This window comes from Homalodisca vitripennis, chromosome 5, assembly GCF_021130785.1.
Source record: "Homalodisca vitripennis isolate AUS2020 chromosome 5, UT_GWSS_2.1, whole genome shotgun sequence".
NCBI classification, from domain to species: Eukaryota; Metazoa; Arthropoda; class Insecta; order Hemiptera; family Cicadellidae; genus Homalodisca; species Homalodisca vitripennis.
The window spans coordinates 81,249,365-81,274,595 of record NC_060211.1 but is presented as its reverse complement, the minus strand read 5'-3'; the positions used below and the strand labels follow the sequence as shown (position 1 = coordinate 81,274,595).

The 25,231-nt window shown below is 36.6% G+C and overlaps 1 protein-coding gene across 2 annotated transcripts in view; it reads right to left on the bottom strand.

Moving 5' to 3' along the window:
* LOC124362441 (histone-lysine N-methyltransferase PRDM16-like) overlaps positions 1-25,231 on the bottom strand; it is a 196,960-nt gene that overhangs the window by 10,911 nt on the left and 160,818 nt on the right. For both annotated transcript variants that reach the window (XM_046816949.1, XM_046816950.1), the window contains exon 4: positions 21,827-21,956. In XM_046816949.1, the coding sequence (XP_046672905.1) occupies positions 21,827-21,956 (130 nt within the window). The remainder of the gene's footprint in view (positions 1-21,826; positions 21,957-25,231) is intronic.

Here is a 25,231-nt window from a genome sequence, read left to right as displayed (position 1 = left end):
TACTGATTTATGGTCTTTATGTTCTGCTAATAGTGACTCTGTCATATTATTTTATGGATATCAGCAATTCCACGGTATTACAAGCCATAACCGTCGCTGGAACAAGTGCGAGAGTGAGAAAATAATTACTGGTAGATATTTTATTTGTGCAAGCTTTTTCACTATGATTATCCATATTAGTCTCATTTTCTCTGTTAATTGTGCTAATTTTAGAATTTTAAAGGAACATTACGGTTGTTTACGCTAAAACAGCTATAATACACCACCCGAAATCCTAGGTGTAGCCGATGCATTGTGTTGTTTTCACAAATTTTCATGTGAAACTTAAAAACGTTTATAAACTCTAAGTACTATGCGTGGAGGGCTAAATACTTTATAATCAGGTCAAAAAAGTTGTATCATAAAACGGTTATTGCTTTGACTATTATTACTAATACTGGAATAGAGTTTGTGAAGCGACCTGCATTGAAAAAGTGACACAATCCAAAATTAGGTAGGTAGTATTTGTTGTGTGGTTAGACTACTAAACAAAACCATAGAAACATGTAAGTGAAAGTGTACAATTACTTTGCGGCGGAAATGAGCTAGATTTGGTATGTATTGAATGGAATAACCGAAATAACCATCTTGTCCATTTTTATGGTACTATGGCTACTGACAGATACACTATCTTTTTAAGAGGGATTCTTTCTAAGCCGTTCTTTACTACTCTAACTACACCAAACCTTTTACAGGAAACAATCCAAACCCACAAACAAATTTGTATTTACCTCCCAAGAAATCGAACCCGTGACCTATAACAAGAACTGGCCCGGAAGAAGGGGCGCGTGCCGCCCTCGCCGTGACTGACTGACCACTTCCTCTAACTCGACGGTTGGCATGCTCGCACCATCGCTCCTCACACTCCATCGACTTTAACTGTTCTTCTCTCTCTGTTTACCGCTTACAGCAATCATTTATATCCGGGAAACTTGAACAGTTTGTTTATATATTGAGGCTCAAAACCTATCACAGTTTGGCTTGGTTGGAAATTGGGCCATTTTAGGCTACTTATCGTTATGAGTAATAAGACCCATCATCCTATATTACCAAATTTCATAATTTATTATCTCCGAAACACTTATTGCATGTAATAAATACAACTTTAAAATATAAAACATGGCCACGGGAACAAAATTAATTGTGAGATTGGGTTGACGTGGATTCCTCATGGTGGTTACAATGGAACGCATTATTTAAATATCTAAAGCTGAACAAAAAATAATAACTGTACTTTACTATTACTATATACACTACAATGTTTATTTCATGGCATCGCTGTTCAAAATGAATAAAAATTAGAACAGGAAAAGTATGGCTCAAGTTTTTATTACAGAACACAATATACTTGTAAGGCGTTGCTCTCTGCGTGGACCCTACACAATGGGATTCTTTTTCCTCGTGGAATAAACAAATTCTCTTTTAGAATTGTCATACATAACAAAGAATTGAAAAGTTGTAATAGATTTTAACAAGACAAACTAACTGTCCTCTCTCTAAAGTTTATGCAACCAATATTTTAGGGCTTACTTCAATTACATTAATTAGTACAATTAATTTGAACTAGATTTTACCATTTTTATTGATTAACTGACATTAAATTTTTCAAAACAAAATATTTCAGCCTAACCTGTCTTTAAATGTAATAAGGAATTCTTTATTAAAATATATATACTTCAGTGCATAAATTTCATTTAAGGTGCATTTAGACAACAATCGTCCTTTTTACCTATACGACGCTCAAGCGGATGTTATCCCAGGGCGGCGTGGTAGATGTGGACAGGGGGTACAGGTGAACTATGACTGCAGTGTGCGTATCAGTGTAACTGTTGTCAGAATGATACGGTGTCTGCCCCGACCGCCGATTGGTCGAAAGCCACCCCCGCCCATCGGGGGATGTCAGAGTTTCCGTTCAGGAAGGACGCTTTCCACAACTCCGCGACCTACCGCCCCGCGCGTCCTATACCTCACCTAGAACTCTGCAGGAACGTCCTAGACCCTAAAATAAATCTTTCACATTTATATTGAATTTATGTTCAATTACTTTCTTTACATATATTACTCGAGTTTAGTACTGAACCAATCACATTAATTACGGTTTCTTTTACCGCGAAAGTGTTCCAAGAGGAGAAACCGATCATTGTCTAAAATTATAATTCGGTTGTTAACCAATAGTGAAATCTGTATTTTATGCAGCTATCCTAAAATATATTTAGTGTTCTTTTTTGAAATAAATTTATATGAAATTACTTCACGTGATTAGAAAAAACACCGTTGACTTTAATAGCACGTGGATTTAGATAAACATCAACCGGACCATTATCATTTTAGAAGGTAAACGCGAAATGTTGTTTTAAAATACACAATTTACTTTTTTATTAACTAGGCGGCTTTGGATGCAAAGATAGTTCAATAGATAGACACTTGGTTGGAAATAATACTCTCTTCATCGTATTCTTTACGTAAGGTATTGTTGATAACTTTGCCTCAGCAGTCATTCCACAAAGATTAGTTTATGGGTACATTATTTGCCACCACAATAGTATGTGAATGTTGTTAAGTACACAATCAACTAATGTGTTTCATTATCTTCTGACTTAATACGGACAATCTGAGAGGGCAATCGGCAGTCAAGTTGACGGCAATAAAGCAATATGCAGGAAAGTGTGGTAACGTGTGGGACAGGACACGGGTGACAATATTAATCAGCTGTTGCTGACTTATTGCCGTGCGATCAGCCGTGTGATTGTTGTATCGGCATCAGCAGTAGGTGCTGAAGCAGTAGACAAGTATGTCGCTACCAGTGTCGTGGTCCCCTGCTATATATTACCCCTATGTTGCACAAACACCTACACCCACTCAACCTTGTCTTTGTAAGACCTACCGGTAATACATAGATGTCTGTCAGGGTAATTTAAAAATAAGCTAATTTTATGTTTCAAGCAAAAAAGCAATGGAAAAGAAGGTATCAGTTAATAATCGTAACAGAAACTCTAAAGCATATTACATTATCATGAGAAATAATCTAAGGCGGTAAGTGCAACTATCATCATTGTTAAAATGAGACATCGGTCATTGAGAAAACGGTCGAACCCTCATATTATACCTTGTCCAAACTCGGTCCAAAGAACCAGACCGTACCAGGTTTACTTGAGCTTTGATGAAAAAATTTTCGATCAGCAATGCTCGAAACGCCATCGAAATTGGTCTGTCGTAGAAGACCCTAACAAGGTACGTACATGATTTGTGCATTTACGACCGAGATGGTAAACCAGAGTTCGGTCAATCCGATGCAACAAGGTTCGCCCGTTTTCACATGCCATGAAACTCCAGCCAAACCTTGTCTGCCATTACAACTAGGACGAACCATCAAACAACGAACCAAGTTGGGTAGTGTATGGGGACTTAAAGTGTGGATTTGCTGTCTGAATTAAAGTCCTCTTTGTCACTATGACACTTTTTACTTGTAATGGTCAAGAAAGTTGTACGTTTATAACAATACATTGACTTTGGTTTAGATGATTATTTGTTACCATGAAAAATACTGCGCCCAAACCATGATTCAAACCCAGGTCCTCAGAATGATAAGGTGAGATGCCCATCAATCTATCAAAGACGTTTGTTATCAGTAGTGTTTAATAACACGCTTATACAGGCATGTGGCCACGAGAAAGGATGAAATAGTGTTTATAAAAGTAGCGGTATTTCCTTCAAAAAACCTCTAGTTGAAATACTTTACTTTTACTTATTAAAGAACGAGCTAGTCCTTGGAATCCATGGCAAGATGGATATCACAAGCACGCTGTCGGTCTAGGAGCCGGGTGCTGGCGTACGCTCTCTGTTCAGAAGCAGTCCGGCCAGTTTCTATATCGAGCGTGATTAATAATGCACTCTATCGGTAATAAGGCGAAACACGTGAAAAGGTCAGATAAACGAGTACAGCAGCCTTGGGAGGTAATTAATATGAGGGGAGGAGTGGGATGGGCTGTCACATTCGCAGAGCTTCTGAGTCGGGTCAAAGGTTACTGGTACAAGGGCAGGACGCTTCTTCCTCGGGTGCGGCGCCCGGTCTGTCACTGCGTCAACTGACATATGAGTCTGCATGTGGGGTTCACCCTGAGTCTAAATAACACTTGCAGATCCGGTGGTGAAGCAAAAAATGTCGTGTGGGGAATAAAACTAGTTAGAATAGACATGCATGTACTTTACATTAATTGCTGTACAGGGACAAAACAAAATATCGAAGGTTAATTACTCAATTGAAATCACGTGGAAAGTTAAGGCATTTAATGGAGATTGTAAGTTTATAGCTGTTGTTTATAGTGCACGGAGGGACACTGTACTTGTTTTCGCCTTTAAAAATAAGTAAAACTGAAGTAGCCAAAATAAAATGCGTGAAATGTTACTGTTTGGATGAAATTTCACTGCTTGCGCCAAAACTATTTGAAAAGATGTTATTTATACGATCATCACAACGGGAATTCCAACATTTCACAGACATATGTCATTAGAAATATTCTTGAAGACATTTACATTTATACCTTGATTAAAATTTTTGTTCGGTCCAAGATAAATATTTGGATTTGAAACGCAACAAAAACGCAAACACAAAAGGCTAGGAAAATCCTCTACTAATTCTCAATTCAAGAATTTATATACATCTTATCTGTTAGAGTGAAATGGACATTCAAGTACCGTAATAGCTAAGGTTCAAGACAATAAACTAACTAAGCGATTCTAAGTTATTGTACGTAACAGTTGTACGTAAGTCATTGTAACACCGCACGATGAAATCCAAACGTAGATGTCAGATGATGCGTAAACCACAATCTCGGTTACAACTGAGCAACAGTTTGGGGTGGAAGCACGGGCCGTGGTTACAATTATTGCGGGGATGTGCTGAATGACGACGCGGCGGATGACACTAATGCAGTATCCGGGTACTTGCGGTCACAGATGAGTTGGTGTGGTCAGGGGAGGGCGGACACCCCAGGACCGCGATCCTGCGGCCGGTAATTAGATTACCTTCTGCGTCTGTGGGCTACACCCCAGTGGCTCCTGTGTCAGGTGGGAGATGCTATACACCCGTGTGAAGTTTTGTTTCTCTTGGTGGCAAGACTGGAAAAGGAGATTACCTCTTCCACGAACTTGACGATGTAAGTAGCTCGGCTGTCTCAGGAGCACTTAGAGGGTTAACAATTTCAATTTCCTTCAATGATAACATAAACATCATCAATTTTGGAATGAAACAAAAGTAAATGAAACAATTTTTCGAGATTTGTAGGAAAGTAAACTATGGGAAATCAATAAAATCCATTAAATCCAGAAAAAAGGTTATAACAACAAACTGAATACTTCAATACTCTTCAATTTTTAACTAGCCATAATTAATAGTTCTACTTTTGTCGACTTTTTACATACATTGAAAATGTATTTTTAAATTGCTTGAAAATAACCTTAAGTTTAAAAAGTATACTCAATTTGAAAACTTAAATTCGTGGTTGGTATAAGGTTAGTGTGTACTTAGCTTGTAATGAAATGTGAACTATGTATTAATAATTGTACAGTTTCTACCATAATGAACTATCGCTGGGAAGAGGGAATGGTACATCAACCACTGAAATCGATTTAGTAATTGTTATCAATGTTTCGTAACTAATGATCCGATACGAGCTACTGTATAGTAGATCGCAGTTTTGCAATGAGACAGTTAAGTTCACCACATCAATCCCTCCAATAAACGACCTTATTTGTGTCATAACAACTTATAAACAAATAAAAGTAAACACAAACATCAAGAGGTCGAGGTTAGATAACATTTAGATCCGCCTACGGTTTCCGGAATCCTGCCACTTCCGGTGGTCTAAGTAGCTGTGAGAGGCCAATCTGCGGTTACTTAAAACTTATTATTTTTATCATGTAGATATTTTGGCCGGAATATTTATCTAATTGATAGAAATTCCAAAAATAACGTGAGAAGATCCTTCGGCCTAGAGGCGTCAACTCGTACAACAGCGACTGATAATAAAACTGAACGAGAAATAATGATAAGAAAAAATAATCTGAAGATCTAATTATTTGTTCGATTATTCTTGTACTATGTTACTTTAACCCATATTATTCTTGTAATGACAAAGGATAATTACTCTAAATAGGGTGTCTCGCCCCTCCACAAATTGATGCCGGGATCGTGGGAAGTGTCAACGTCACCTACCCCTGACCCTCAACCCCCACAAATCCGCGCGCTTCCGACATCGGGCTGTGATTGTTTACAAATCCGTTACAGCTTATTAAAACCCGTGACGATGGGGATTAATCACTAGAGGGGTTTGACCGGAACTTGAGCCTGAGCAGTCTACTTCCGGAGAGGTGAAGAGAGGGGCGAGGACCACCTGGACGATTTAAGAGGGAAGTCTCTCTTGGAGTGATGTTTTTTTTTTATGATTATGTTTTTCACTTTTTCAATCACAGGTGATCCATGACTGATTGAGAAGTTTAATTCTAAGAGTTTAATTCTATGTCTCTATCTACTTTGGCATGGGTGACCTATTTTTTAAGCCAAATAATGATTAAAACATAAAAACATATTTAAAAATATATATAAAACATAAAACAAGTATATGTTTACATATATACATACATTATATACATATATCAACACTGTAAAGACACGAGTTTTTTATAACTTGTTATTAGATTTTGCATCTATCAGTACGAGTTTTTAACTCTGAAATACGTATTTCAATAATGTGTGTGTGTGTGTGTGTGTGTGTGTGTGTGTGTGTGTGTGTGTGTGTGTCATGTTTTAAATAAATACCCGTTAAATGTTATATTAAATTTAATTTTGTGCTCTTGACAATTAGGTTAGAATTAAGAAAAAAGTGACGGATGCTACACAATATGTGAACTGTTTTGCAGCAATAAAGAGATTTATTATTATTAACCTATTCTTAATAAATTAGGCACAGAACTTCCTTTTTGAATTGTTTTGGACAAGTTTCATCTGTTAGAAAAATTTGGTTAGAAGAATAGTGTTTAAAGTTATTCCTATTTTCTCAAACTGAATTCTTTTGCTCAAAAACTGGTTCTTCTTAACAATTAGGTTTAGTGTAATAATTGTTTTATATCGGTCTTCGTATTTATGTTTTTTGTTTTTTTTGTTTTTGTTTTAATAGAATTAAACATTGATTGAATAAGATTCTGAGCAACGGCTCCCATACTTAAATTTTTTTTAACTTGAGTCGATATAGATTGACTACTTGTAAAGTTTTGGAATTGGATTCAATAATGAGTCGATCGACTTTAATGCATTACTTCCACTAAGCACACGTTATGTTACTTATTCAGAAGTGGCCGTATGGTTCCACAACGTATTTTCTCATGCACCTCTTCAAGCGTGGTCCGTGTAATTATCGAGTAGACGGAATCCGGAATCGTCGCTCCATCTGGCGAACATATGGTGCAAGCAAGTGCCGCGGTGTCCTGTGTGCGCTACCGCCACCGTGCCCCCACTTGACATGGGAGGCGCACCTGTTATCTACTGGCCAGTGTCAAACTTTACTGGCTTAGTTCCAGTCTAAACACCGATTGCAGGGCTCGTTTAGTAGTGAAATGACGAAGTATAAAGATGAATTTTTGACTAATAACAAAAACGAAGCAGTTCAACTTAGATTTGAAATTTGAGTTTTTCATTTATCCTCAAAACTAATCTCAACGTATAAACTTTGATTTCTAAGTAGCGTCTAATGAATTCCTGATAGAACAGGCAACGGTATTCATGGCAACTATGAAATTAGCAAATCGGTCAAATTTAAATTTCAGTTTATTGTTTTTTCGTTACGTTAAAACCGAATTTCAACATTAAACTCTGATTTCCAAGTTCCAAACATGTGATAAATTTTTAAAAACATAAATACAGCATCTGAGATTTATATTTAACGGCCACCAAGATTAGTGAAGTCGAACGCCACATTTAATAAATATTTCATGACTCATTTTTTGAGAAAGATTGCTAGGCTAAAAGATTAGCGAATTTATTAGGTTGGAAAAAATTGTACAAAATATATGTTTGTTTAATGTAATATATAGGTACGCTTAGCCCTATATATTGACGAGACTATCAAGATTTGCTTGTTGACTTCTGACCTAACGAGGATTAAATTACCTTGGCCAGAGCATTTTAAAATACTCTGCAATCTTGTATTTTCTAACATATTGTCACGTCCATAACTAGACTTTTTACTTTATACTTGGTAGAAAATGTTTGGTCTAAATTTTAAATTTGGTCATCACCTGATTTTAAAAGAACTGATATCACTTTCGAACCCATGTATAACAATTGTAAAGCCGAATTGTGTTTCAATTAATCTAGCATGGTTCGTAGCATAAGTATGACGAGTTAGTTACTCAACGACCGTTACTGTCACAGTCAGTGCCGATTACTAGGTATCGATTGTGTAACAGATCAAGGGCTCTGGTTGAGATAATGATCATGATCTGCGATAGAGTCCATTTGTCGGTTTGATTGAGATCCTAGTGACAACCTTGTGCCGGCCTGCACGGGACAAAAACACAAGGCCTGACACCTACCCGCGACTGTCATCACTAGATGGCCTTGCTGCCTCCTTTGGACTTGACGACGACGAGCTGGAGCTTCTTGCTGCTCCACATTTCAGAGCAGACCTGTCTAGCAGTCGTCTGGTGAGATAATCCAGCAGACAGCGCAGCATTGTTTTAAAATACTATAAATCTTGGGCTGGAAGTGTACGTTCTAACTAAAAAGGTACAAACCTCGCTTTGCGCTCGAATATGTGGTAATATAAACTGTATAAAAGAAACCTATTCATTATATACACCTTTATTACTAACTGAAGAAATATATGATATGTTTGATTGCCATACTAAAAGCATCGTAGGAGATTGTGACTTAACTAAATCAATTCAACAATCTAGCTCCAATAGCATCCCTATAAAACGGAAAAAAGAATTTACGGGGCTTTATAAAAATTAGATATGTGGGCTTTAGATTTCAATATCTCTAAGATATACCACATTTAAGCTATGTAGTATTATTTCCTCATATAATTTCTGTTTGAATTGTTAATGTAAAATGTCATCAATTTGATAATAAAAATTGATTGTTTAGTTCTATACAAAAACATTATGGTTCACATCATTGTTCCATTGTTATATAGACGCCGAAAGTCAATTTGCAATATAAAACCTGAAATTTCTTGAAATCGATGGAAGTTTTTTTTTGTACTTGTGGAAATCAAAATGGGAGGAATCAAAAGTGATGAAACTGCTATTTGTTATCAAATTATATTTTTCTTGCCTTGATACACTTTATCAATTATCAGGTACATAAATAATAGTAAAACCTTCATAAAACTAGATAACGATTCTGGTAGTCGCCATTTTCAGGATCCGTGTACGGTTACAATGAATTAACATTTATTTACGTGTTTGATCACTGATTGTGTATTAAGCCAAGAAATAATTTATATGATCTGAGAAAAAATTATCGTTTACCATTTTGATGCCCTCCCATGTTGACGTCCACAGAAACTGACGCAGCTGACAATTGATTTCTTTCTTAGTGGATATTTCTCTGCCGATTTAAATAAAATCAGTTTGAGTGCTTATACAGTGCAAATTGGATTTATGATCCTGGATGATTTCGGATACTGGAAAACTCAAACTAAATTCACGTTAGCACTCTGCCTGGCAGTAATGTAAGAACTTATCACCTTGCTCATAGCAGTTTTGAAATTCTCGGAGTAAGACTGGAATGTCGCAAGCTCCACACCGTCCAGAACGGAGCGGAAGACATTTGTACCTGTTCCTTTACAATTTTCGGCGATTTGCCCACTGTCAGTACCGGTCGGCCAAGATTAAGAAGCTCTTGCACGCAACAATTTGAACGGCTCGGGTTAGGGGGTCGACTACTTGTTACTTCGAGGTCCCGATGTGGTGGTGCAACTCCCAGCAGGAATTGAACTCCGACCTTTACCTCGGTCTGATATTTTAATTGCCAGACGTCAGAAGCAGTTATACGGCAGCAGCAGCCAGCACAGCACGCACGCACACGCACACGCACTTACTCTCATCAATCTCTACCGGCCGCGGCCTACCGGCCCCGGGATCAATCACGGGGCGGAGGCCCGAGGCACGGGCGTGGACACGGAGGACTTCCATCCGTCTACCGGTAATGCCTGTTATTACATTGTACAACTTGATCTAAATCACCACTGTGCTACAATTAGACACACTTCTCTTGTCATTCAGGTTTATACGATTTTATGTAACGGCAAATCGTTGCGTTTGTCCGGAAGAACAATTAGTTGACATTTTGTTTTTACCTTGGGAAGATCTAGATAAAATGTAAAGGTTAAATATACAGCAATTACATCAGCATAACCAGAGTATTAGAGTGATTTAAAGTTCTACAAGCACCTCTCTAAGTAATTGTCTTAACTGTAAAGTCGTTCAATTTGTTTTAGTGTTCATTATAAAACATTCTTTATCCCATTTACAAAGACAAGTTAGAAACCGAAAAGCTCAACATTTCTGATGATAAACTCATGAAGTACCTTCTACAAATCGTTTTTATTGCCCATAAATGAGGTTGCATTAATAATACGAGTTTATTTTACATTATTTTTTATTACCATCTCGTATAATTCGTAAAAACCAACCACACTACTTTAGTCCTGATTCAGTACAACAGACAATACCAATATCTCAGAGATTATATCGAATCCAAGCAGAAATTGTAGCTATAGAACACGTTCCACCCATAGATCCTAATCTTCCAAGACCAGGTTTCGCCAGTATTGGGTTGTGGCATAAATAACACAATCGGGCGGTAGTTGGCGGTACGGGTGATGTTGCCATCCGCACTCTGGTCAGTAGAGCAGCAAGCCACGACACAATGAAGGCTCAAAGCGATTATTTCGCAACTAAGCCCGTCTAAAGAATTTTGGAAATAAAGGGCGAGGAGAAATCAAATTGTATTTTCACACTAGTTAAACGTTTCCTTGATGTTGATGTTAATGACGACATTGAAAAGTTTTAAATATTCAGGTTCGATAGATAGTTCGGTCATCAAGAACTTTCCATGATTCAAGGTCATTTCTCTGACTCAATACAAGCAGATCTAGCTACAAACACATCTTGTATTCCCATTCAACTATACCTTGTTCGTTAACACGTAACCAGTTTAGGAAACTTGCAAAGATCCTTGGAACGTAATTAAATGCCAACATCATGTGAGGATCTCCTGGCTTTTCTCATTTATCTCCTTCTAAGTCCTCTGTCTACTGATGATGGCGGCAATGTCATCATTGCAGCAAAGTAAATGCAGGTTAATGAAGATAAATGTTATGTAAAACATTTCTAACATAGGCTACTTGTAGGATTGGGTGGAAAGGATCCAAATAAATTCGCCGTGGTTCTTTTTTTCAAATAATCACGCAAGAATCATGTATAAATGTATAATGTTCTAACTTTAAGCTCGCCATTATAAAAAAGGGAATAATACCTTCTGCAAACCTATTGCAATCTGGTATGATATAGATTAACTCATATCTGTAGTTTAACTAAAGTTTTGATTTTTCCCAAATAATTAAATACATTATATGGAACAATAGCCTTCCTAGAAGGTCACTCTAACAAAAAATAAATATATGCCCATGCCCTGAAATAGGCAACTCTGATAAGTATGTTTTATACAAAACAAAGTACAGAGTATTGCCTCTCCAACGAAACATCAATACCATATCAACTGCCGGCTTGAAGATATTCTTGAATGCATTATAACAATGAATGAGATTAAAACAAAGAGCCATACTTTCTGCTGTACATATTAGCGCATTTCGCTCAGCATTAATGAATCAATAATATGACTTAGCTAATGAACAACATCTATAAACGCAATTTAATAACCACATCTCAAGTGGTCTCAACGCTTTTAAGTAATATTCTTGAAAATGCTCCTCGCTGTAAGTGTGAATTCAACAAGATGGAACTAAGTACAAAATATTTGACTGTTCACTTTATATACATGCCAGACTTAAATATTTATGAAATTAATAACATTTGTTTGTTGTCTTTTGATCTAACGAGACCAAGCCTACAAATGGGAAAGCTTCACAATGTGCAAATACACTGCAATTCTTTATTTGCTACTGTGTTATCACGCCCATAACTCAACTGCTTGCACTGTTTGTTTTGATTATTTATTGATTTTAAAACTATGGTATTAATTGTGTAATGTCAAAATGTATGCAGTTCTCCTCGCATTAATTCAGCTTTTATAACGGTTTTCCTTCTGTTTGACAATCTAACTAAAATCCTCCATAACCTTGGTTAAATGCATTACATTTGCGCTCAGGACTGTCCTTTAAGAACTGTTCTTTAAGGCCGATTTCCCGGATTCGTTATTACGTTTCTGTAGCAACATAGAAAATTTAAAGTAAGTAAGTAAGTGGGGGGGGGGGGGGGTAAGTTAATATGACCCAGCTGGCAAATGAATCGCGGTGGTTTGTAGCGCTGGCACAATGTTAGGACTTGAAATGCTTAGCGTTAATATTTCAATAAAGATAACAACTCAGACTGATGCAATAACACCAACGACTGTCCAGAGTCGTGACTGACGGAGGTGCCAGCAGTTATACGATATAGCTACGCTCTGTAGCTCACGCCCTACAGTCCAGGTGCACCTGACACCTGTGGCCGCCCTACAATGATTTGCCTGCAACCCTTAATTGAGATTGGCCTGAGGAACCATATCCGCCCATCTGGCTCCGGTGCGATATGGAGTCATGGTGGGTAACCTGATGGCGGCGATGATATGGGGTGAGCGCCGCTTGCCCTCCACTACCTTCCTCTGCATTTTGATTCAACCCAACGGTCATTTTCCCTTGTTGTGGTAGCTATTTAATAGACTGAAGAACTTCGCGTAATAGTAATAGCCTACAAGGCAGTATCAAGGTATGTCAAGTGTTGGAGAATATCCAACTGCGATTAGAGTTGACCACGGTCTTTGATCATCAAATTGGCTAGACATCGTACAAACTAGAGTAATCTCGTTGGTTAAATTTGTAGTTGACTAACTATCGGTTTCCTTGATATCGCGCAGAATAGATTTCACGTTCTCTGATATTGCATTGTGCAGATTTCTTCTTGTCTTCTGTAGATTTTGTGTTTCTAGATTGTTGGTGTTCCTTGGCGGGACTATCTCGTTCCGTGATAATACGATAGATAGGTATCTCTTTGGATAATTTCCACGTCCATAGATGTTGCATTGGCTAAACATCGCTTTTGCCAGTTTGACTGATGTACAAGTACAACTGTATTCCGTTCTACACTAATTTGAAATTCCCCGCAATGAGTTTAGAATCAGTAGCATTTACAGAATTATCATACAAGAATGGTTTGGATTGTTCCTCAATATATTTCACACACGATCAAACCTTTCAATTTCACATTCTGTGGGGTTTCATGTAGTTCGGTTATTATTAACCTTATTGTTAACTCGTTCTAAAAAGTTTAAGATATAAAAGTAAAGGTTTGCGAATCATCCTGTCTAGAGTTTAGTTCCACATAACTGTAGCGCTAACTTATAGATTTGTAAACAATGGGAAATTAGAAAATCGGAAAAATAGACGGGACTGCTTGATTTCTCTTCGACGAGTGACTCCTTAGCAATTCTACCCCTGCGAGTATCCGCCTTAGTTGACTACTGTGTGGCTGTTTGCAAGTAGTTTCAAGCCATAGGTCGCCTTAAGTCAGAGAAAGATGCTATTGTTATAATTTAGCAAATTAAATTCTTTTATATACGTACTTTTTTACTGTCTGAATTTTTTACCAGATGCTTTGTAAAGGTACCAAATTTATATTTATATTTCTCAAAGCATTTAAAGACACAACCGACTTAATTCTAAATATATTTGTTTTGTAAATATATCAACTCATTCAATAATCTTTACGGAGTCGCTCAGAACGTCTAGTACTGAACGTAACAATCGATATCTTGTTCACTGCGTTTTTGAAACTCAACTGCTGTTGTGGTATACTACTGGATTCGTTAATTGCCAATAAAGCAAGTTCCCGACATGACAACTACCAACTATCGGTTCGAACTATCCATAAATTCGAGGAACAATGGTTCCGGCGATAACCGGTCCAATAGTCAACGTTCCAACTAATTTAACTGATACTCATTAGCCTACCTAATGTGGAGTGGTCATAGGTAGCATTGTTTCACGATCACGTGGTTTCACTGGTCTTTATCAGTCATTATTAATCATGTGCTCCATTCGCAAAAGTAACGATTCAGCGGATTATACTCCCATTGCTGTTCGAAAGAGACGGAATATACAGACCACCATTAATTTAGTTATTGACTTTCATTTTTTCCGTGGTTCGTCTTTTTATTTTATTTTGGTATAACATCAACTGTTCTCTCTGTGGAGAGCAACAAGACAAGAACGGAATAATAGCAGGATTATAGACATTTATCATCGTTTGCTACCATATAACTTATTATGTTACCCTTTTAAACCACTCAGCATCTGTTACACAAGAACGAACTTAAAAATCAAAAAAATATTGACTACATATGGATCAAGGCATTAAATTCCAAATATATAGTTTTAAGAAATTATATATATATTGAAACGTAAAATACTGTTTCATAAAAACTTATACCTTGTAAAATATTAGTAAAGCATCTAAGGGTCTAAAAACATGTAATAAATAAAAAAAGAATATATATATATATATATATATATATATATATATATATATATATATATATATATATATTGTTTTACCAGATATTAAATGTACGTAATCGAATTCGTCCACTTATTTTCCACTTATTACTCACAAAATAAGTGGACGAATTTGATTACGTAAATTTTGAAGAAGTGTTTTTCGCGAAATATTTGTGTTATAATTTTAAATACACAACTTTGTTATATATTTAACAGAAAAAAAATCCATAAATAAGTCGTGGGGCTTACTGATACTGTGTCGCATGTCGTGAGCAGGGGGGGGGGTGATTATGCCGCTAATATGAGGCTTATCGGAGTCGGCAGCAAGCTCGATATGCTGCCCCCCCCCCCCCCCCCACAGACTACCGGTAAATCAGTAATGGACGGAACCTAACGTAACGAACGCGGGCAAGTTTCGTGACCCGGGGGCAGATGTGCAGCCGCGGAACAATCCAAGCACATCAGCGCAATATGGCCAAGCACTCGCAGTCACAACCATGCGCCAGGAAACGGTACTACTGTCGTACTGAGAACATTTGCGTAGTGATTTAATATTTTTATCACATTAATGATATATAAAATTACTATTAAGCACCGAAATTTTATTCGAAGCTCCAAGAAAATCAACTACAGTTTCCTGTTGCAACGTTCATCATCAGAAATCCTACTTTTTTATTATTATTGTTTGTGACGGCCAGAATGATTCAAAGTACAGAATCGTTTCATCTTCAAATTCCTGAGGCAAACACGATTAAACAATAAAATGCAAACCCACACATGAATGCAAACCCTAATCCACACAGTGATAAGCGAAGGCGTTACCCATTTACCTAACAAGAGGGCTAATAAAATTCCTTGAAAAAATTAATTAATCGACTAATCGCACAAATACATATATCTGCCCTGAATTTCATTATTGCATTACTTATCTGTGAAATAGCATAATTCTTTGTTTATGTTTTAGTGACGATGGATGCTTTAAACGTAATAACAGGATTTCTGACACTTACCATCCATATATGTTACAAAACAGTTGTATTTCAAGGGTTGAAATCTATCCTCTTCATCAAATCTCAACAAATCCTAAGACAAAAGGTTAAGCACAATCAAAACAATTTTTTCTCAAGATTGTTGTTACCTACAATAAAATGCCTAAAATCATGTTATCCTTTTAATCACAGATGTTTTCATGTCTACTGTGCAAATGTGCCTTTTTAGTATTTTGTCAAAATTTCACCCCTCTTACACTCGTGCTTAAAATGAAATCCCTGTGAGAAAATTTATGATTTGTATAATGCTGCATTTCTTAAAAAAGTTATTGGTAAAAGAATATCCTCTTCCAATCCGTACTTTAAAAAAGTGTAACTGTGTCTGAGGTATTTTGAGCTTCTAAACGTTCGAGATGACGTTATTAATCGCCATCGCGATTTTAGACAGATGCCAGAAAACTAAATTTTGGTTATTGGCGTTTTCTGGTAATGATACAGAATTATAATTCGTTATATAGGCCTATTGGTTACATTTTCAGTGATTCTGTATTTACCAAATTGGCGACAGAACATTCTACTAGTTGAAAGGTTTATTGTGAATCCTAACTAAAATCAAGATAAATATAACATATTGAATATTTTTGCTATATGTAATCTATATATGTCATAATTATACCTACAAGGAACAATAACCCATTTCATTCAGTTCTATATAATTACATTGTTTGAAGTGTCATTGCACCATTTATACGTGAAAGGTTCTCGTAAATCTCACAATTTTATTGAGCTTGCTCACGACAGTTTCCCCGCCGTATCTCAAATGCTGACCTCGACTGTAATTACCGAAAACGTGTCCGTATTCTACTCGTATATAAACATATCGGGTGCGATATACCATTAGGCTTATCTGCTCACCGAGGGCAATTAAAAGCTATTAAGTCAAAAGTGGGCGGCGACTTGAAATTGATGTCTATTTCACAGCTGTTGTGCAGTACGGTATGGAAATGAGCGGGATGTATGGTCCCTGCGTCAATCTGCCGCGCCTGCCGTCGCGCCGCGCCGCCTGCTCACCCCTTTATGTGCGACTCCCTGGTCTCGGGACCCGTGCCGCCCTCCAGAAGTTACCACCTGGCCTTATAACACTGATGAATAATTAATATAAAGAGTAAATATGATTCCGAGTCCGGCCTCTAAGCCTCAAGATTTTGCCAAACACAAAAGTTCAGAATGTGTCCTAAAACAAGGTAGTAGTACGTCAGATCACATATCGTATCACAGACTTCACGGAAATGGGTGTTATTTCTGCGAAATCCTGGTGGAAAGTAGTTTATCCCATTATCTGAAAATCAGTATTGACTTAACTGCCAAAAATTATTAATATTACCTGTAATCATGCCAGGAGGACTGCTGTCCTCCTCCCCTCCCACGATTCCCTTCGTCCTTTGATTGAAGGCAAAGTACTTATCCTTAAAACAACGAACATGATCTTTCCTACCTCAGAAAAGAATCTTGGTGCAAAATTTCAAGTTATATTACATTTTATTCTCGATATATCCCTCGAAAAGCAGAAATATTCTGTCAAATGAAGAAATTGCAAAGAGTCGTTGCAAAATATACAAGATTGCAAGTCTCAATAATCCGTTCTCAAGATATCATCCGGAAAATTAGGGTTTACTAACACTGAGTCAAATGCTATGGAGGGACATGCACCATTATGAAACTCGGTGTGTCATATATAAAAAGATATTGTGAAATTGTGAAAAGTGAAATTTGTCAAACGTCCCGGGTCAGCCAATGATTATATACATTAGACTGCACCTTTAAGCGTATATTCTTCAGTATTTGTTAACATATTCTTCTCTGAATTAGCTTTAATGACAAATTTACCTAAAAAATTCTTAAAAATTTGTAACTTAATTATTTACCGTTATAAAGTGGAAAAACTAATTTTTTACCAATTTTATAATTGTGTTTAATGTATAATATTTTATTCGGAGTTGATTAAAATAACAATGTGAAGTCTTAATATAACATATTGTGTTTTAATGTTGTTTAAAAATTAATAAATAGTAAGAGTTTTAAGATTAAATTATTTATAAATGTACATGCAGAGTACAGGGATGAAAAATTCCTAAATCTGATGTGCAGTATTATTGTTTTAATTAAAGGAAAGTTACATTCTAGCGATGAAAGGGCTAATTAATAAGAACCCACGTATTCTAGAAATGATTACCATTTATTTGGCTATTAAGCATTGTAATTTACACATTTGATTAGATTGAACTAAATTTATGATTGCTTTTCAATTATGCAGGGAAATCCGACTCACAGGCTATACCTACGTGTATTAGTGCAGTGCAGCGCGGTGAAATGTTATCGTGGCCCAAACAAACCCAAACATCCCAATTGGCGTTTAATCAAACTGCCCGGGCGTTTTAAGGTGTTTAAAACCGCGCCCGCTAAACAATCGCTTGTTTGGCAATTATGTGGCGTTCATACAAAGCCTCTAATGTTCGCTCGGTTAGACAATCGAACGCGACCGACAATAACCGACAATATCCGAACGATTGTTCGACAATGGCTCTACACCGAGGGGCCTGAGCGCAGTTTGGGGTATATTAGCGCGGGGGCACCCTACAATGGACATACGCTGCAGCATTATCCAACCCTTCCTCCCCATCATGATATATCACGCGTTTTATTAATAGAGTTGTTTTTGTCGCTTTTGTGCCGCTAATAGATAACATCGCGTTGACATCTATATCGTGGTCGCAACGTGCACTGTTATTGTGATTTATTTCTCACATCTGCCTGACTTCCAGCCTCCGCCGCGCTCAACCAGCTTATGGCGAATTTGCATAACTTCCCGTGATCGCATTGATCTTGTTTGCCTTTCACATGGGCGTTCGACATTTCGGTTTTATCGCTTTGCCATTACTCATATACTGAGCTCAATGCAAACGCTGTTGCGATGGAAAGTTTTAGCCAATAGACTTGGTTTTTCATAAAACAAAGTCATTTACTTCTTAGATGCTTTCTAAAATAATATTTATTGTATAAAGCAATGCCGAAAGGTGTAGAGCAGACGAAAATCTTAATGGGATCTTTTAAAAAAAGAACCTTTCCAGAACCGGGTCGATATCAAGTATTAAATAAAGTTCAAATCATTTTAAAAACCTCGAGGAGGCGTTTACAATGAATTTAAAAATTTGGGCAAATCTTCAAATAATGTGACCCGTATAAAGCATAGTACTTTATGTAGATTTTCCCTTGAACACTCGCGACATCCTCTGTTTTGATCGGCAAATGGCTTAAAGATTAGTTGGACTTTAGATCTTAAATTCATATGCAGATTGCTTTTATAACGTTTTACCATTAAAACTTTATTTTTATTTCTCTGGAATGTTACGTAGAATTGTTTATGGTATAAAGCTCATTAGAAACATTTTACACTTCAAAATCTTTCCAGAAGGCATACAACAATTTCACACAAAATCAAATCGAAAGCAAACAATTTTCTTCATAGACTCGTATGTGATCAAATGAGTTAAATTGCAAAAATTATTTAAATTTTTTTTAACTTTCATATACAATCACATACGGATACAGATCCATTAACTTATCAGTAACATCAAACGTATTTATATTTTTAATGATATTTTAAACAGATTAAGGATTTTAGCTCGGCCTCTTGGAAATGGTAACTTTAGTAATGGAAAATTAGTTTCTAGATCATTATTTGAGCTTTTTTTGTTATTTTTTCCATATGCATTTTTAGGAATGTTTTGAATTTGTAAGTTACGTCACTTATTATTCAAGAGCATTTGTAAAGTATACAGTAAACGAAGATACACAATACTTGTAAAATAGAAATAAACGTCTACAGTACAAAACATTGTAAACTAGTAAACTCCCCAGGAATGGCAACATAGCAGAACGTTTTATCTCCACTTGTTCTAACGACGTCCCAGAACGAAACTGGAAGGAAACAAAATCACTGAGCGTTTCAATTACATCGCACAACCGTTGTCGGTAATCGGCGCCGGCCGGAATAGTGAAGAGGTAGTGCAGAAGAGTTCCCCATTAAAGTCACCAAGAGAGAAGGAAAGGGTTGACGTCGGAGCGAGAGCGGGACATTAAGCTCTCGTCGACTACAGGACCGTACCGTATCCTGTTACTTCTAAGTTATCACTGCACTTTTAATAATGATTTTAATGGGCTTTCCCGGCTGCGTGCCCGCCGTTTTAATGTCGCCGGCACTCTAGTTTATCATTGGACGCATAAAAATATCATTCGCAACACTCGGCGCGGCCTTAAGATTTAAAAACGACGACATCTTTAGTGCCGATGCTCGCAGCGACGTCGATGCCGCGCTTAATTAAAAGCCATTAACGTCTTGATTAGTAATGGTCGAGTCACGTGACGTCCCCCCTCCATCCCTTCGCCCGCCCCACCCATCCCGCACCCTCCGTTAATTAAAAGGTGTAGCGGCAAAAATGTTTCTGCCTTGAGTGACAGGTGGCGCCCGGCACTCGTGTTGCTCTGATACTATGTCGGTACGAGTCGCTTTGTATGCGTAGTCACTTCGCTCACCTGCTGCGACTAAGTGATAATTATATTTGAGACTGTGTCACTCGCTATATTTCATTATTGCTTCTACTGGAATCGTGACTTTCCCATTATTACGACCTCAAGCAAATAAATTTCAATATAAAAATATTAAATTTAGTCGATTAATCGTGAATTTCGCAAAATGTATTAATAAAATTAAAAATATATATTTTATGAATGAAATATATTTTTGTACTAAGAATTTTAATAGTGTAAGATGTTGTTTGAATTCAGTCTTTAATATATGAATTAACCTGCTAAATTATAAATTCTATACCACATTATAACAAGCTTTAACTTACGATACTATGCTGATTCTCCGCTTTAGCAACAAGTAACATAAGTGCTCAAATTTGTAAAAACAAAACAGTTGACTTTTTATTTTTGTTCAGGATTCTAAAACAGTTGACTATGTTCCTAGCTGTAAGAATAGATGGTCAAGTAAGATAACGGTAATTTGTTATTCTGGAAATCAAGAATCTGTGTTATCAATTGTTGAAGTATACAACATATTTCATGTTGACTTCAGATATCAAATTATTAAAACATTATTTGGGGCTCGAACAAAGACGTTTTTTGGTTCACTGGACAATTATCCTCCTCCTCCTTCTTCTTACTCTTCTTCCTCTACGGAATCATCATCCAATGACACTGCACTCTGACATCTTCATTACGCTTACGTTCTGTTCCGCAATGAAGCTTATTCTCTGTGTGGGAGGGTTGTTCTCCTTCGGGCGAACGAGCCAGATGCGTATCCTGGCGTGCACTGGTGCAGTTTCTCAAGCAACTGCAGCAAAGAATGGGCCGATCGTGTGATTGACAACATTGAAATGTCAGATGATAAGCAGGCTGTCGAACCTGTTATATTGCCGCACTATTTATACGCTGTTCCTGTAAACAGGTACAACGCGACAATGTCTCCTTCTCCTTTCCAGAGCAGGACATGTCGAGTCCTTGTGAGGTACTACCTTGTCGGACAGTACCAATTTTTATTTGAATACTGTAAAAGTAAACTGTACATTTCACACTTTTAGTGGGATAGAATTGATCTAAATATCGTGTAGAACTTATACCATCTAAGCCTGGTTGATCTTTAAAATTCTTACATTTTTAGAATCCTTAGAGTTATATCCTTGACGCATTACCATCCTCAGAACAAACTCAAAATAATGAAGAATCGAATAATGAAGGTCTATGCTTGTTACTTCAGTAGTGTAGAATAAAAATTCCACTTATTGCTTAATAAATCAAAATGTATTCAAACGAGTATTCAGAATAAAATATTGTTTATGCTACTTGCATTGGCGTGTTAGGGAAATTAACACTGTTATCTTCTGCTGGCTGGATCTGTACATGTACAACTACTGGAACATGTTATTCTACAAATGAATCATAGACTCGACTGACCTGACTCTCGGTCGCTGCGGTCGTCCGCCTGACTACTGTAGGACATCATATAGTCGAGGTGCAGCGGCTCTCGAGGTGGCAGCAGCAACTCATGGCCTGCTGATACCTGCTGAGTCGTCTCGTAGTAGATCTGGTAACATGGTAACATTAGAACTCGCTGAAGCTACAGTAGAAGAACTCAAACTGTACTCAAAAAGTTCACATTAATAACCAAATGTTAAAGGGATTTCATTTCTATTGACAAATAAATTTTGTTTTTGCTTACTCAATTAATTTTATCTGCTTTATCTTGTTAAATGTATTACGCACTAAAAGATTATAAAATCCACAATTAAATGACACGTGTAAATTGTGACACTGAATTAGTTAGCAGTCCGATTTTTAATTCCTTCACTAGGTATGATATTCCTTAGAGAGTTATCTGTAAATTACTAGGGGATACTCCTCCCCATGTCAAATATACAGTTGGCTTGTAGTGCTTGCTGGTTTCTCCAACTTAAGGTTTGCAAAATCATTACTTGAAAGATGATTTTTCGAGCACTTAATGATTTTCAAACTTATAAAATTATATATAAGTATAGAATGTATTAGGAGTTAGTTCAGATTAAACTTATTTTTATTTTATCTATATCAAATATTAGTTAACTTGATTATAAATTGAAATGTTGTAACACCGTATATCAAATGTTCATAATTATTGAATGTTGATATGTTTTGATGAATACGCTTCGTGTAAAGGCTTCACTCATCCTTAAATAGAAATATTGTACACGTTACATATCAAGTTTTTGCTCAGGTAAGGCGCTAGATAGGCAATAACCGCTTAACACATCTGTGTAGTTACAGGCGACAAGACGGAAGGCGCACAAGCAAATAGTTCAGGTTCCTAATTTTACAAAATAACAACATGAACTTTAAATATATTGAAGTATTACTAATGAAATCATAGACATATTTAACTTTTAAAAGTTACAATATAAATTCTCCATGAGTACATCTACAGTACAATCAGTATTATAGTATTATCAGTACTATAGTACTGTAGAACGCACAAGGAAAGTACAGGAGTGCTTGAAGCACATCACCCGCGGTCCCGCGGCAGGCTGTCCAATCAGGAGAGATAAATTAAGACCTGTCAATTATGTGGGTAATTGTCTACCGAGATCTGTGATAGGAGGAGGACTGACCGCCACCTATAGCGTGTGGCCGTCACAACCTCTGTCTGTGGTATATGATAGATGAGGAGCTGCCGCGATCCTGCCTCAGGATATGATCACTGCGGGTTCTATAAATCCCCTGAATATCATGTTTTCTCTGAAGATAACAGTTTTACGGCTTTCGTTTTCTAGTCAACTGGGTAACTAAATAGATAACTTGTGCTCGATTTATCTGAAATATTTATTTCAGCACTTTACAACATGAATTTGGAAATGTTATGAATAACTAACTAAAAGAAATTAATGATCTTCAATTTTCTTCATTGGACCTTTACTCTGATGTTCCTGCAGATGACGTTTTATTCATGAACATAATCCTCAAGACTACTGGAACACAATTTTTAGAGCAAAACTAAGACTAAAATCTTCCTATTTTAACTAAAATTACATTTTGGCACTGAAATTATATTGTAAATTGATTCTGATTGTATTTATATTGAAAATCGTAAATTATTTAATTGTAAACTGTGGACGACTGTTTCAATTATACAAAAAACTAGGAGTGAAAACCAAAGTATTAATAAAAAATGAAAAGCAGTTTTTTATTACAGCTGAAGCAAATAAATTGACTTTCTATTTCAATTCTAATATCTTCCAGCGTAAGAAACTCTTAGTATCTCTTTTTTAATTTGTATCATTGTTTCCTTTGCCATTTGATTTGTACAAGTTAAAACATTTAGGCTCTTTTACATTTTGATTTTTGAAATTGTTATTGTTTACTATTCCTAACGACAATTTAATGTTATGCGAAAAAGGTTAAAATAAAGCATTTCCGTAAAAACTTTAATTTCCCTCTCAAAGCTTATTATTTGTGCTGATTAATTATATAAAATATATATTATTTGATAATTATTTGTTTTTGTGAGAACACTGAGTTCCTGTTTTGTTGAATCAGCATGTTTGATTGAAATTTATATTTTACTGGAAAAAATTTTAATGTTATTCCATATGTATTATGTTTGTGTATTGATATATACAAAAAAACTTTGTTTAAACACAAAATATTTTTAATGTGACTACACTGATTCGATGGACATTTAAAATAAACATTTCATGATGCATGTTGCATTTAAACTTCATTAACATCGACTATAGGAAAGAGAAAACAAATTACAGATGCACGACAAACGCCATGTGTCAATTAGCGACTTAATTGCCCCGTTAACAACGGTTCATTTTGCATCACAAATGACGCTCAGAATGACAAGTTGACACCGTAGTAAACTTTCCATTAGGCGTTTTTCCGTGTCAAGATGTGATAAGGGCGCTGATAGGTCGCCACTAATGTCGAGGGCAGCGAGCATTAGGCGTCTCGACGCTGACAAAAACTGACCGGCCGCCGCCGCGGCGCGTCGCATCGCGTCGACCCACTCCGCACGCGGCTCTACACATTTCCATACGACCTTAATTGTCAAAGATTTGTCCCTTGGAGGATTGATCACGCACGATCACGGCATTGTCCACTTTATAAGCGGCCATTAACGTCCTAACCCACAACACGCGTATTAAAGCCTATTTGAATAAATACCGCCATCGTAATAGATTCGTGTCCAGGTTTTAAGAAACATCGCTAATGTTTCCCTGGCGCTTGTTTGAGTTCAGTATAATCTAACTGTAACATCGCTAATGTTTCCCTGGTGCTTGTTTGAGTTCAGTATAATCTAACTGTAACATCGCTAATGTTTCCCTGGCGCTTGTTTGAGTTCAGTATAGTCTAACTGTAACATCGCTAATGTTTCCCTGGCGCTTGTTTGAGTTCAGTATAATCTAACTGTAACATCGCTAATGTTTCCCTGGCGCTTGTTTGAGTTCAGTATAATCTAACTGTAACATCGCTAATGTTTCCCTGGCGCTTGTTTGAGTTCAGTATAATCTAACTGTAACATCGCTAATGTTTCCCTGGTGCTTGTTTGAGTTCAGTATAATCTAACTGTAACATCTGGTACTGTATTCACAAAATTATACTTTAGCAACGAACCTTAACTCCAATTTGTATTTTGTATTTATTTAATCAAAATGGTGCTACAGCCAGTCTACTGTTTCAACGTGTATTTAATACCAATCCTTATATTTTTAACAGCAACATAAATACAGACAAATATAAGTATATTTACAAACTAAATTTCAAAATGATTTTTTATTCTTATATACATCTATAAATTTATTATTTTGTATTTAATTGTATGTT